General features: G+C 45.9%; 1 protein-coding gene and 1 pseudogene across 9 annotated transcripts in view; one reads left to right on the top strand and one right to left on the bottom strand.

The window, feature by feature from the left end:
* MTCL1 (microtubule crosslinking factor 1) overlaps window positions 1-1,189 on the bottom strand; it is a 148,371-nt gene extending 147,182 nt beyond the window's left edge. For all 9 annotated transcript variants that reach the window (XM_037050343.1, XM_037050345.1, XM_037050347.1 and 6 more), the window contains exon 1: window positions 10-1,189. In XM_037050343.1, coding sequence (XP_036906238.1) covers window positions 10-1,074 — 1,065 coding nt within the window. In that variant the 5' untranslated portion in view covers window positions 1,075-1,189. The remainder of the gene's footprint in view (window positions 1-9) is intronic.
* LOC118990010 (acidic leucine-rich nuclear phosphoprotein 32 family member A-like) overlaps window positions 1,073-15,677 on the top strand; it is a 35,363-nt pseudogene continuing 20,758 nt past the window's right edge.

Here is a 15,677-nt window from a genome sequence, read left to right as displayed (position 1 = left end):
GCTGCTCACCTTGAGATAATCGTTCTCCGAGCGCAGCTCCTCGATCTCCCGCAGCAGCTCCTCCTCAGCCGCCGCCGGTGCCAGCGGGGGCTGCCCGCCCAGGCCGGGCTCCCTGGGGGTCCCGGAGACGGCTCGCTCTGGCGGCGCGCGACCCCCGGCATCCTCGGCCCCGCAGGGCCCCGCGGCGCCCCCGCCCGGGCTGCTCCGACCCCCGAGGAAAGCGCCGGCGGCGGGGGGCGCGGCGAGGAGCGCCGGGGGCTCGGGGCTGACGCGAGGAGGTCCCCGCGCCGCGGGACTCGTCCCCAGGGCTCCACGCAAGGGTTCGCGGTCGCTCGATCCAGTGCCGGACTCCGCGTCGCTGCTGGCGGCGGGAAGGAGGCGCTGCTCGTCCGACAGGGGTTCGGAGGGGCAGTCCGAGAGGTCCGAGCTGCTGTCCGTGTGGCTGATGCGGGAGCTAGGGGCCGGGGCGCCGGTCACGGAGGTCACAGCGAAGACCACCGCGGGGACTGGGGCGGCAGGGATCGGGGGCCCGGCAGCGCGGGCTGGGGGTGCTGCGGAACAGCGTTTGGTTTTGCGGCCCTTCGCAGCAGCGTGCAGCGGCTCGGAGGGCCCAGGCGGCGGCGGCGGCAGTTTTCCAGCCCGGAGCAGCGGCTCAGCGGGCGCCGCGCGAGACGCCCTTCTGAGGCCCGAAGGGGCCTTGGCACCACCCGCTGCCCTGGCTCCGGCGCCCGGCGGCGGCTTGTCCTTCGCGCCGGGTGCGCCGCCGCCGCCGCGCCGGGAGAGGCGGCCAGGCGCGGCCAGGGTCCCTGGCGAGGGCGTTGCCTTGCCTGCGAGGCTGGGCGAGCGAGGGGCGGCGGACGCCGGTGACCGGCTGGCAGAGGGGACGGCCGGAGCCGGACCGGGCGCTGCGGGCCGGCTTTGCAGGTCCTTGAGGAACGGCCTGGCGGGCGAGGGTGCGCGGTGCAGCCGCCTCCGCTCAGCCAGCGGGTGGAGGTGGTGGTGGCGGTGGTGCTGGCTAGGCAGCTGCAGCTTAGCGTCCGGAGTGCCGCCCGCGGGGCCATTCAGCGCCTCCATGGCCGGAGCCCGGACCGCGGGCAGCAGCTCGGGCGGCAGATGCTCCGGGTGGCGGCGGCAGCGTTCAGCCTCCCAGCGCGCTCGCTCATCACTGTCCCCCAACCCAGCCCGGTCCGCGCCCCGCGCCGCCGCCCCCCACCCCGCACCCTTAGCCCGAGGATCCCGAGGAGTTCGTCGCCTCTTCGCTCTCCTCTCACTGAGGTCACTGCTGCTGGAGTTCTCTGAATTCAACAGCGTGGCGGCTTCCTGCTGCTGGTATCTACTGGACGCTGCGCTCCGGGATCACCGGTGAGCTGCTGCAGCCCCGCGCACTGCACTCGTCAGGCAGCACTGGAGGCGCTCTCCCCGCTCCACGTCCTGCTCCCCGCCAACCGTTGGCGGCTCCCCGAAGCGCCTGTCCGCTCCGGCCAGCGCCCGATCCGGGCAGACAGAAACTGCACGCACGCTTCCCGGCCTCCCGGCTCCCCGCGCCCTGCCGCCGGGTGCGCATGTCCGGCCAGCAGCCAGCCGGCGCCCTGGGTGGGGACAGAAGGGCGGGGCTTCACCCGTCCGGGCTCCAGCGTAGGCTGCGGACCCCCAACCCTCTTAGGAGTCCTTGGGACCCTACTGGCTTTTTGAGTCCCCAGAAATAGTACCGGGTATTGGCAAGGGAGGGCAGTAGAAGAGGTGAATGGGGGGTGGGGTGAGGGCACTGGCAAGTCGGGACGCGTGGGTGGGCCCCTCTGTGGATTGTGCCTTCGGGTGCCTCCTTCCCTCCATTGACCAATGTCCCCCAGAGGCCCCTCCATCCAACACCTGCCTCCCAGGGCTGCTTAGCTCCCTGCCCCAGTGTCTTCTCAACGTTGTGCCTGTAGCCTGCACACTCCATTAAGGATTGCTGGTCCCTGAGGCAAGGTATCGCGTCAAAACAGGCACAGTGCTCCACAGTTGGCACCCTCCCTCCGTGGCCTCTGGAACTCACAGGAGGAGGAGCTGCTGTAGAAATAGGAGACCAAGCTCGCCAAGCTTGGGGTCAGAAAGGGGACTCAAATTTATAGTTCCGGTTGCTAGCCAGGCAACTTCATAGGCATTGTTTTATTTCATCCTCATAACATGCCCGAATTGGAATTACTGTCTTCTTTAAGGCTAAAGACAGGCGCAAGGAAGTACAGTTGGTGCCTTAGCCAGTCCTTGACTGCGTCGGGATTTTCACCCAAGTCCATAGAATTCTCAGACCTTCATGCCATCCCCTCAGAGAACCAGGGGCTTGAGTATCCAGTGTGCCACCGGAGGATCTAACGTGAGCCAATGAGCTCTTTGGGCCTCAGTTCCCTTTATAATTCCCTGTATAATTGGAAAACACTTCTACCTGAGTGTTTGTGGGATTAAATGAGCAACTATGAGATAACACTGAGTAAATTATAAAGTGCTTTTCAAATACCATCAAGCACAGTGTTAGTCCAAGGCACTGGATGTTGGGTAAAACTCAAATGAATTAAGGCCCAGACTGTGGTCTAGACTCGATTTTGCTGGGAGGCAAAGACGCAGGCAATAATTACGAGTTTCTAGGGTGGCCACTTACCTGGCCTGGGGAAATTGGAGCTCTCCTGGAAGTATGGGTTTGCCTTGTGGGGAGTGCCTAGGACTTGCTAGAGTAGGGACTGTGGGTGAGATGACACGGGAGGATGGGTGGGACCACATCCTTTGCTATGGAGTTTGGACATTATCCCAGAGGCTAGAGGAGCCCTTGGAAGAGCATGACTGATCTTACTTGCTTAGAAATATTCCACTGAGGAGGCAGAGGCTGGGGCTGGGAGAACTGGTGGCTGTAGCAATAAGCACAGATGAGGAGCAATGATAATAAGGATAGAGAAAAAGAGACAGATTTGTGAAATCTTATTTTGTGAAAATAAGATGAAAAAACATTTCAGAGTCTGTAATCTTAACCACAAAGTACCCTACCAAGCCATCTTTTTCAAAACAGGCAGGACAAAACGATTTTTTTAAAATCCTGCAAGTAGAGAGAACCACCCTCCCAGAAGACATCCTGCTTGTGTCCACCTCAGACACTGGCCTCCTGGGCTGAGCTCTAAGCACACTGGGCCTCAGGCTCTGGCTATGGTCTCCATTTTCTGTGCATTCTTAATCTGACAATTCCTCCAAATGTGTGCCAGCACACACAAATTATAATCTGTACTGAAACTCCCTTGGTGCAGGATTTAACCAGATCACAGCCATATTTCAGGGAATGTTGGGGAGAGAAAAGTGTCCTGGTGACGGCAACACTGCAGAAAGGTGGCCATCATCACACCAGGGGCCAGCTCTCCCATAGAGGCCACTCTAACTCTCGTCTTGGGGACATGGCCACTAATCAGAAAGTGGCCGCTGTCAATCCCCAGAACACAACTGACTGGAACTCAGGGTCCAGGACCTTCACCTAGAACTTTCTCTAGAGACCCAGAAGTCTCCAACATCCTCACATTTCTCAAGAATTGTGTCCAGGACTCTCAGCACACACTTGCCAACTCATATGTAACCATGAAAGTCACCTTAAAAATATTTCAGTCAGTTTTCCAAAACTATGAGCCCAATGACCATATGATTTGTAGCCAGCTTCCCTTTTCCTTATTTTTCAATGTTTGGAGAGTTACAAGTAATATAAAGAGATATATGCTTGCATAATACATGTTTTTCAAGTCACATATGACAAAAAATGTGTGGTGTTCAATCAAGTTAGTATTAGTCCCTGGCCAGTGTGGCCCAACAGGTTGGAGCATCGTCCCTTAAACTGAAAAGTCTCAGATTCGATTCCTAGTCAGGGCCTGTGCCTGGGTTGCAGATTCAGTCCCAGGTCAAGGTGTGTATGAGAGGCAACCAGTCAGTGTTTCATTCTCGCATCAATGTTTCTCTCCTTCCCTTACCCTCTCCCCCAAATTGGATCTGATAAACTCATCGTTATGCCCACCTATACTAAGATAAGCACTCTTCATTTTTTTAACTCTTTTACATGTACTTGAAGTAGAAGACTTAAAGAATACTCATTCATCTGCTCATTAATTTATATACTCATCCATTTAAAGATTATTTATTGAGCACTTTCTAAATTATTAGACTATATATAAATATTGGGCATAGCAGGGATGGAAAAAACATGGCATCTGACTTTATGGGATTTATAACCTCATATAAAATATTATTAGAAGGATAAAAAGCTGTCTCTGATACCTGGAACTGGCCTCTGCTATCACCTAGGCCTCCTTGTTCCTAGGATCAGGCCTGGCTCTTGAAGCTGGACTCTGGCTTTCTCCTCTTCCATACAAACGATGCCGTAGGGCCTCAGCATCAGATGAGACCAGACTAGGAGCAGGATGGATCAAGACAAAAATGAGACCACTCCATAGACATGTCTGAACACAGATAAAACACGAACATTTTCTAAACTACAGAAATGACAGAACCCCTCTCTCCCAGCTACTTTGAGTGACTGCTGCTTCTTATCAATTACAGCTTTAGCCTTGTTCTAGTTGTCCCTCTTTTTAGATACTATTTATAAAGATAACCAGTCATAGAATTCTCCCACTTCCTGACAACTGGTCCACAGTAAAGCCACACTTCATTGAACACTCCCCAAAATCATCTAACACAAATCCAAATCCATGTTCGTTCTAACGCCCTTACTGAGAGCTTCCAGCGTGTTATCCTCCCTCAATGACATGAGCAATAGATCAACTAACTCTTCCCAGATGTGTGTGCTTCTGGTGAGTTGATAATTATGACTGTCAGCATAAGGCAAGATGAAACCGAACATAGCATTAGTTCTCTTACAAACAGGAATATATGAAACATAGTCTTTATGTTTTAATGGGTCTTTTTTCTCCTTGAAAAAGGCTGCATAAATATTGAAAAAGCATTATTGTTATATTTAAAGGCTGTATGTCTCTGAGCAGCTAAACCAGATAGTTAGCCAGATAGTTACCCAGATCAAAGCCTTCTTTGGAGATGATGCTGAAGAGAAAGCCTTTAGCTCATGAATTGATTTTATTCTGCAATGAAGCAAAGACCTTATCTTTTGTGCCAACATACTGTCATTTTATAATCTAGTGTACAGCATCCAGCTATTTCATGCATTCCCAAGTCCTCTCTGCCAAACAACTGAATTTGCATTTATTTCTATTTTCTCTGTAGGATGCTTCTCAAATATAATCAGGGAACTACTAATGTGAGTTTGGAAATTTATCAAGTAATCAAAAATGAAATAATCATAGAAACATAGAAAGAGGAGATTAAATTAAAAGTAATTGCTTATTCAACATTCCAAACATTCTGTGTTTCATTAATACAGTATTTGAAGGACATGACTGTTTTCATCCCTGAAAAGATGAGTGAAATAGAATGGACTAGCTGTCTCCAAAAGTACAAATGCAAGTACTCTGGAAGAGAGATGCCTAGGCAGATGCCCGTCTTTCAAGGACGCTACAGAGAAGATTCTTATTGGGCAAGGGGCTCTCTCTCAACTCTAGAGTTATATCCTTGCTCTCTTCTGTAGAGTGTAGTCTTCTCTAGCACAGAGCCACAAGGCAGTACAGAAATCTGCATACAGTAGCTAGTTAATGTATCTTTACCTGATACATAACGTGACACTTCAGTGGAGCAAGTAGTTGTCAAGAGAGAAGACGGCTAGGAATTTGCAGAGCTGGAGAGCTGGAGAGCTGCAAACGCTGCTGTTGTCTCTGTGGTTTTCCTCCCGGTCTTTACTCTTAAAGTCAACAAGAGTAATATATTTGTCCTTGTCTGGCACCTTAAATGTTCCACACACATTCCACAGTCTTCAAAGTTGCCTTTCTTTTTCTTTTATTGTTCCTACTCTTAAAAGTTTCTAAAATGTATCATCAAATTTAAGGGAGTTATTAGGACTTAGAATTGTCTTTTGCTTAAATCCCTTCTGTGGAATGATGCCGTTCCATCTATTCACTCTGCAGGATTCTAGAATCTTAGACAACATTCTATCAAATAGAACATTCTGGATTTCATTTTTGCTTTATTCACTGAAAATTATGCAGACCAAGGTTTTCCTTTATACTACTTCCACATATACATCCAGCCAAAGAAGAGGAACAAAAAGTATAGTTATCTCAGAGCTTTTTCAAATTAAAACTCATTTTAATCTAAAATAATGAAATGTGGAAAAAGCCCAATTGAAGCATTAGCAGTTAATATCTTCTAGATGCCTGGAGCTTTTCAAAATAAATTTCAAAGCAGATTCATACCCTCTTAAGAATGTGTAAATTTGGGAACTGCTGAGAGGAGGCAAGTGCTCCTGCTCATTTTGAGGGGTATGAAAAACAAAGAATCACAGTGTAATTTTTATATGAATTTTGTGCCTTATTCCTCTTGAAATGAGCATACAGTGGGTTGAATGATGCAATTGAGAGGTAACTTTCTTAACTAAACTGAAGTTGCTATTTCCATTACCTTTTGGCCCTTAGTGTGAAACTTTTAAGAAGTCTAGAGCACTTGTGTTTCAACTGAGAATCCACCAATCCCAATATTCTCTCGGGGGAAAAAAACAGAAAAGGAAAGAAAAGAAAAGAACTTCAGCCAAATTAAACCATTTAAAATTGACAAAAGCTCATTGAAGTGGAAAATACAAATACTAAACAAATTACCCTGGTGTATGAATGTAACTCATTCTCAGTCACAGAGTACTGAGACTCACCGATTGATTTTTGACTTTGTGACCTGGTCTCTGAGGACTGCTGATTGGAAAAATAACTAAGAAGTGCTCTGTAACTCATTCTTTAAATATTTGTTACTCCTCAACCCTCTGTGTAAGAGCAATGCCACTTTTAAATGCAACAACCTAAGGCTGGGTAGCTCAGTTGTTTAGAGCGTCGTCCTGATAGGCCAAGGTTGCAAGTTCCATCTGTCAGTTCACATACAAGAGTCAACTGATGAATGCATGAAAAAGTGGAACAGCCCTGGCTGGCATGGCTCAGTGGATTGAGCGCTGGCCTGCAAACCAGACTAGTTCTTTCCCAGTCAGGGACATGCCTGTCTTGTGAGCCAGGTCCTCAGTTGGGGGTGTATGAGAGACAATTGATTGATATTTCTCTCTCACCTCTGTATTTCTCTCCCTCTCTTTCTCCCTCCTTCCCCCTCTCTCTAAAGATAAATAAAAAAGAAGTGAAACAAAAAAAAATCCATTTTCTCCTCCCCCATCTCCTCCTCTCTAAAATCAGTAATGAAATTTTAAAAATAGATAAATGTGACAACATGAGTCACAAAAGTTACATTATTTGTATTTTGAATCTCATATATTTATACATATTTTGTTCTCGCCCCAAGAGTAGAAATGCTGCCCCAAACTAATTGAACTGTTTTTGCTTTGGCTCTTGATATTTGCACATTACCTTTTACTAGCAGAGTTGAATGTATGAGGCGATGCATTATTCCTTTGTAATACCAACATCTCTGAGTCTATGCCCACCAACCGACTTCTGACAGTAGTTTAGCTTCCTATGTAAATCTGTTTATGGGCAAAAAATGTGCTTCACAGTTCATTTCTCACTGGAAAACAATATATAGGTCTTTTGTTTTGCAAACTGAAAAAAACGTAGAGGGAAGTTATTAGATCTGGCAAGGCTTTATAGTGGCGATAGCAAATGAGCCTTATCAAATGGAATAACAGCTCTTAGGTATCATTGTTCTCTCAGTTTCCCAGATGAAGAAACCAAGGCACAAGATAAAGAAGTAGTTCACCAACCACACAACACTGTGCAGTGGCAGGGCCAGGCTTTGCACTCAGAAGGGCTACGTCAATGCACACCCCACCCCCATACTCGGACCCCTCCTCCCAGCACATGCTGTTGCCCTCTCTGCCTTGGGTGTCAGGCACCCAGCGGTGTTGTGGTGAACCTTTCCTAGGGGTGAAACCAAGCACCCTTTTCAAGACACGCAGGAGAACTGCTGGAGAGGAGGCTGGAAGGGAGGAACTGGACATCAGGCAGATAGATGTCTTTCTTCTTCACAGGAAGTTTAATTCTAGATAGCTGCTCCCTGGGTTCAAAAAGCCAAGGGCATTTTTAGAATTTCCATTCATAAGTGAGTTGATGGTGGAGGGAAGGTTTTATATTACACAGAAATTGGAGGCTTTGGGAGTACATGGAGTCACTATAGGAAGGATGAGTTCTATTCAAACTAATTCTATGTAAGTTAACATTTGAAAAGGTGGAGAAGCAGGTTTTTAAATATTTTATGTATTAATTTTAAGAGAGCGAGAAAGGGAGGAAGAAAAACATCAATGTGTGGTTTCCTCTTGTGTGGCCCCAACTGAAGACCTGGCCTGCAACCCAGGCATGTGCCCCGACTGGGAATTGAACCGGCGACCCTTTAGATCACAGGCCAGCACTGAATCCATTGAGCCACACCAGCCAGGGCAGAAGCAGTTTTTTTGTTTGTTTGTTTGCTTTTTCATTTTCTTTCTTTTTTTTTAGATTTTATTTATTTATCTTTAGAGGGGAAGGGAAAGAGAGAGGGAGAGAAATATCAAAGTATTTCTCTCATGCGTCCCCTGCTGGGAACTGGCCTGCAACCCAGGCATGTGCCCTGACTGGGAATCAAACCACGATTGTCTGGTGCACAGGCCTGTACTCAATTCACTGAGCTACACCAGCCAGGGCCAGAGCAGTTTTTTAACTAAAAAATTCATTAAGGCCATTGAGTGTGGAGCAGCACAAACCCATGTGATGATCCAAGGAAAAGTTGGGTTATGTTCCTGAAATAACTGAGTATGTTCAGATCCCTTTGGAGGTTTAAATGTTCTAAGAGAATGCTATTTTTGATAGGGTCAAAAAAGGAAACAATTAGATGTGGAAAAGCAGAGCCTACTTGTGAATTTCCAGTGTTGGTTCATTGATACTAGTGTGTTTGGACCAGTTTCCCTCTGTGCTACACAGTGAATCAACAGTGGATAAGGGCCAGCTTGCCAAAAATGCCCTTGGGTTGTATCTATGTGCTATAGGGTAGGTAAGAAGCACGCCTTTGATCCATGCTTTCAAAACCTGTAATTATCTCAGTCTCAGACATTCATTGAGCACAGAGACAGGGTGATGGGAGCAGATACCAATTGAACAAGATGTTTTAGGAAAGGCCTTGATATAGTAATAATAATAGCATCTTGAATGCAAAATATCATGTTATCAAGGTACGTTAGGTTATTGATGGTTTTGTATGTGTGTGTATAACTGGTTTAGCTTATCAGGTCACAGATTTAGACATCTTCAGCTCCTCACCTTCCATGGCAGTTTTCCCATAATAATGATTAGGGAGAGAGTTGCCACCATCCCAGTCCTCCTGTTTGTCTGTTTGGAAGACATGGAGCTTTACTGGAACTGTGTCTGTCCACAGGTTGACCTAAGGAGGGAGGAAAAGGATGGCCAGGACTAGGTACCAGAAATTCTAATAGGAAGGCACTTTTAGAGGACAGAGGAGCAGGCAGGTGCTTAGAAGAAAAGGATCCAGAAGGATCAACTTTATCCTCTTTCTCCTTCCTCAAAGACTTCTAAGCCATCTGTTCGGAGAGTACTTTGTTGCTGAGCATCTACCATATGCCTGGCATATGGTAGATGCTCACCCATCTCCTTCACAACGCCCCTACCTCAGCCCCTCAGCTCTGCCCCTGTACACTGTCCAAGAGCTGTTGAGGACTCTGGGTCATGGCTGACTCTGAATTCCCTATCATAGGAATGTGGCCAGCTTCAGGGCAAAGCATGGGGAGGAGAACGCCTACACTGGGCTTGTTGCATAGAAATCACAGCAGTTCTTTATTTATCCTGCATGAACAACCAGGACAACAATGTGTAAAAATTTCAGGTAAGTCTGAGAGAGGCCTTGTTAGCTGCTGAGAAATTTCTTGAATAAAGGAGAAATCAATCAATCTATCTATTTTGCTATTGAAAGGTATAAATATACCTCTCCAAATATGTGAACCCGAATATTTACTTTTTAATTTTTTTAAATTAAGAACAGAAGCCCTGGCTGGTGTAGCTCAGTGGATTAAGCGCGGGCCTGCGAATCGGAGAATAGCGGTTCGATTCCCAGTCAGGGTACATGCCTGGGTTGCAGGCTGGTTCCCCGCAGGCCAACTCCCAGCAGGGGGCGCACGAAAGGCAACCATACATTGATGTTTCTCTCCTTCCCCTCTAAAGATAAATAAATAAATAAAGTCTTTAATAAAAAAAATTAAGAACAGAGAATATACCCATCTATCATTGCTAGATACATTCAAATGAGGGGGGAAATGAAAAAAACACACTTGCACATTTCTTTTGCTCCTAATCTTTGTTACAATTTAAACAGCCTTTGAATGGAATGAAGCACAAATATTTTGTTAATGGTAAGTTTGGTCAGGAACAAACTAGAAGATTAACTTAAATTTATAGAAAATTATACAGGTTTTTTTCTGATATAAAGTACCAGCCTTTTATATAATAATGGAAACTAGGCTGCATATGTTCTTTGCTGGTTTAAAAACTGGGACACCCTGCTCTGGCTGGTGTGGCTCAATGGTTTGAATGCTGGCCTGCAGACCAAAGGGCTGCCGGTTCGATTCCCAGTCAGGGCACATGTCTGGGTGGTGGGCCCCATCCCAAGTTGAGGGTATGGGAGAAACAACCACAAACTGATGTTTCTTTCCCTCTCTTTCTCCCTTCCCTTCTCTCAAAATAAATAAATAAAATCTTAAAGAGGAAAAAAAGACTAGGGAACAGACTGATCTCAGCTGAAAACTCAGTAGACCTCATTGAACCTCTTTCCTCAGTGGATCTCTCACTACTAGCAGAGAGGATCTTGGCATACTGAGGCTTAACTTTTCTCTATATCATTTCCCTTCTTCACCACCAGCAGAGAGTAGTAATAAAATACTCACCCAAGTGTCGTTCAGAGAATTAAATGAATTAAACGTAAGACCTTTTGCTCATTCCAAAAACACAAAAATTTCGGATTAATTAGCCATGTGACCTTTGAGCAAGTTACTTTAACCTCACAGGGTTTCAGTTCTCTCCAATTTTAAATTTTCTTTCCAAACAGCCTACGTAGACTATGGAGTGTTGTGATTAGCATATCAAACACCAGCCTATGCCTGCCAGCTCCTGCTATCACTGCAATTACACTGTTTATATGTAAATAACACTCAAAGTCCCTGTAGAGCCACTCAACTAAGTGTCTCATCTTATTGGTACTCTCCCTTTCCTCGGCAAACTCCTGCTCTTTGGAACACAAAGGTGCACTTCTGACCAGTCCCCAAGGAACTGACGAGGTTGACAAAGGGCAGTTTAAAATCTCAAGATATTTTTGCATATCTTGAACTTTTACAAGTTCTATGATGAGAATAGAGATGACCCTACCCATGAGCAGTGCCTTCCTTTAAGAGAAGTATGTTGTTTGGAATGAAGACAGTGGAAGCAAATTCTATTTGGATGAACTATTGCAATTAGCTATGACAACCATTTGAAGCTTATTTAAACTGAAAAGGTATTTTAAGTGACCTGAAATTGTTACCAGAAAGGGGACCTAGCTCTGAGTGAGTCACCTAGGGCTGGCCAGTAATATGTGGGTTCTTGACTTCATGCAGGAAAGATTTCGCGAGTCCCCCTGACTTTTTCAAGGACGTTTATTAAAGCTGGGGGCAGTGAAACAAGGAAAGGCCTAGGATAGAAGGAGCAAAAGAAGAGAGACTAGGTAGGGGAATGAGTCTAGGCTGGGCTGCTTTGGCTCACTAATAAGTTAGAGAAAGGGGGACCTTGAGGACAGGGTCCAGGGGTTAGACTGGGATGAGCTGCTGCTGCCCATAGCTCCCGGGTTGCAAGTCTCATAAGGTCCATTAGAGTTTGGAGATGCATGCCTGTGGGAGGCGAAGACGGGAAGAGGAAATGTGCTTCCCGGAGGGAGAGCAAAGAGGGACCTTCATTTTTGAAGGGTTTTGAAGGCTGGGAGTTAAGGGGAGATCTTGGGGGGGGGCAGTTCTCAATAGAAATTTCATCAATTTTTTGTTGATGTGCCAAAATGAGATTTATTTCCTTAACTTCTTTCCTTAGGTGTGGTTGGCTAATAGCACTAATTGGATTTCTGCTATCTCCCTAAGTAGAGTGATTCAAGCTACTTGCCCTCTGGCTGGGGAGAAGTATATACCATTTATGCTTTTTTATAAACAAACCATTTACCTTTTTTTAAGTATTCTGTCTATTTATTTTTTTAAAGGAAAAAAAAGGAGAAAGACAGGGAGAAAAATAGCACTTGGTTGCCTCTCATGTATCCCCTCACCAGGGACCTCGTCCACAACCCAGGCATGTGCCATGACTGGGTATCACACCTGCAACTTTTTAATTCTCAGGCTGGCGCTCAATCCCCTGAACCACACCAGCCAGGGCCCACTTACTCTGAAGTGCCCTTGGTTTCAGGAAGACAGGACTTATCAGATGGCTGCAAATTGCTTGTTTAACTATTTGTCTCTGTTTCCCTGTTCCACTTGACTAGCTTACTAGCCTGTCTCAAAATCACCATCAAGGTGTGTGTGTGCATGAGTGTGTGCCTGTCCAGCAGAGATCCACAGAGTCAGGAAGGTTTGACTTAAAAGGTCTTAGGATCTGCTTGCTGACTTCATTTCCCACCAAACATCTGGATCAGCCTAGTTAAGGCTCATTCATTCAGTGAATAAATTTTGCCAAACACAGAGAATACAAAGATGACTAATCCTTGCTTTAGCACTCAAAGAGTCTTTTTAAGGAGCCAGTACATAAGCAAGGATGACATTTGCTCTGCCAGCATGAGGCAGGATAGTAAGAAACTAGGAAAATTCCTTAGTGGAATTTCCCAAGTGGAATAGGGAAACTGAGACAGAAAGCTGAAAAATAAAAATAAAAATAAACCAGCCTGGTTGAGCAGTTTACAGGCAGATAATAAATAACAGGGTCTCATCTTCCCTAACCAAGGACAGTCGGGAACAAATGCTTTACACATCCCAGACCATGCCAGGGCAGACCCTCCTTGGTTCTTTGGTGACATTCTTTGAAGGTGAAACTTTCCAGATGATAACTTTGACCCCTTTATATGCTCATTTTGATGAATCAGCATATTGAAGACATACCTGAAAAGCTAATAAATACTTTATTGAAATCCTTGTCTGAAACTTCTCCCAAAATTCCCACTTTTAGAAAACACATAAAACACTCAAGATAAAGAAAGGTGTGCTCTCCTTGGAGCATGCCATGCTCCTTTTTTCTCCAGCATATACTTCTGCTCTCTTTCTCCTAAACTCTGTGGGTCTCCGTAAGACTTTCAACCAAGGGAGGTGCGGGCAGTGGAAGCCCATCCTGGGCTAACCCCCTGAACCTGCCCCTAAGGCCCCCTTTTCTCTGACTTTTCAGTGAGCTCAAAGCAGCCCTGCTGTGGCCAGCTTCTACCATTGTGACTTTTACTTCTCAGTGAGTCCATGCAGTCCCATGTGGCTTACTTCTTTCCTACAATAGGCCAAAACAGCTCTGCCCAGGCTCTCTCCTGTTGCTCTGTCTATCCTAAACCCTCAGGATTTGTTTCACTATCCTGAGCTCTCAAAATCACCTGGACAGACTCATGCTGTGAAGTCTTTTGTGCATGAAGTCAAGGACCCACACACTACGGGCCCACCCTAGGCAGACACGGTCCAGGCCAGACCCCTTCCAGTGACCAGAAGAGATGGTGCTGCAGTGGGGACACAGCTTTCCCTTGATGAAGGTGGGAGGAGCTGGTGAAAAATGGTGAAGAATGGTCTAGAAAGAAGGTGACCATTTTTGTCTTTTCCAAAGTTGTATTTTCCCAATTATTAAGGGAGCAGCTTCCCTGCTCCTCATTCTAAAGAAAGTGTTCTTGTCATCTGTCAAGTTTGAGGCCTCCTGGGAACATGACATTATCCCAAACTAGATGTGTCAGTGGAGAATCTGCGTGGCTAATAACTCTAAGCAAATCAGTTGTGCTGAGTTACTTAGGCATGTTCCCTGTGAGCTGAGCTCAGCTTGGCCTTCTCATTAAACTCCTCCTGAGTGGGGAAACCAGGTTCAGCCAACAGCTTTGGGTTGCCATGGGAGCAGGTAGAGCAGCGATTGGTCATCTTCCTTAAACAAACCCCCACAGTGTACAGTGTAAATGGTAGGTAGCTCCTGTCTTCAGGATAATCTTTTGTTAGAATGAGACCACTTATGAGCCAAGAAGAATATGGAAAAGAGGTTTGTGGAAGGGTCCTTCCCACTTCCATACAACCCAACCCAAAGGCATCCTCAAAGGAATCCAACCTTTATGAATTTTGGAGTCCTCAGGGCAGTGGTTCTTAAATTTCCCACTTACCAGCATCACCAGGAGAATTTCTTACTCAGTAGGTCTGGGGTGGCACTTGAAAATTTACTTGTCTAGGAAGTTCTCAGATGAGGCCATGTTTGGGCACCACAGCCTCAGAGAATGACTGATTGCCCTCACTAAAGCATATTTTCAGACAATTTAGATATGAGACTTAGTGGAATCTTGCATATAGAGGTAAAGGCCTCTAGTAGAATAGTACAGTTTACTCTTTTTTAAAAAAAATATTTTATTTATTTATCTTTAGAGGGGAAGGGAAGGAGAGAAGGAGAGAAACATCAGCATATGGTTGCCTCTCATGATTCCCCCTGCTGGGAACTGGCCCGCAACCCAGGCATGTGCCCTGACTGGGAACCGAACCTCGATCCTGTGGTTCGCAGGCCCACACTCAATCCACTAAGCCACACCAGCCAGGGCTACAGTTTACTCTTGATAGGGACCTTTCACAAGAAAAAAAAAAGGATATTAGATGATCATTGTTAGACCAGATACAATAAGAAAAGAATATTTGCTTAAAAATCACTTTTGTCTCAGTTGACTGGGTAGACGTGTGGGTGACAGATTTTCCAGAATAAGTCTTAATCCTATTAATGTTTATCATTATATTGCTTTAATTTTTTTAAATCAAGAATGCAAATTTCTTCCCAGAAAAAGATCAAGAATTATATCTCACAAAATTAGGTTTCTTCTCAGACTAGAGGCTTCAACAGCTACTCCCTCAGGCCTCTAAAAAAAAGAAAACGAAATGGTGTTACCCTGGCTGGTGTGGCTCAATGGATAGCACTAGCCTGCACACCAAAAGGCCGTGGATTCAATTCCCAGTCAGGGCATGCCTGGGTCGTGGGCTGGGTCCTGGTTGGGGGTGGCCAGGAGGCAACCAATGGGTGAATCTCTTGCACATTGATGTTTCTCTTCCTCTCTTTGTCCCTCCCTTCTCCATCTCTAAAAATAAATAGATAAATAAATGCAATCTTAAAAAATAAAACCCAAAAATGGAAATTGTGTTGAGTCACATTGCACTAGAAAATCAGAGAGGTTCTGTATTTTCTTTTTTAAAATATATTTTATTGATTATACCATTACAGTTGTTCTATTCCCCCTCTTCATTCCCCTCCACCCTACACACACCCTTCCCCCCCTTTAGTTTATGAGCACGTGTCTCAAGTTCTTTAGATTAGATATTTCCCAGACTATTCTTGCCCTCCACCCTGTCTATTTTCTACCTAACGTCTATGCTACTT

Source organism: Sturnira hondurensis, unplaced genomic scaffold (genome assembly GCF_014824575.4).
Source record: "Sturnira hondurensis isolate 20B ecotype Veracruz unplaced genomic scaffold, ASM1482457v3 Scaffold0006713, whole genome shotgun sequence".
In the NCBI taxonomy this organism is placed as follows: Eukaryota; Metazoa; Chordata; class Mammalia; order Chiroptera; family Phyllostomidae; genus Sturnira; species Sturnira hondurensis.
Note: the sequence above shows the minus strand (reverse complement) of the source record. Positions and strands in the feature narration are given on the sequence as shown.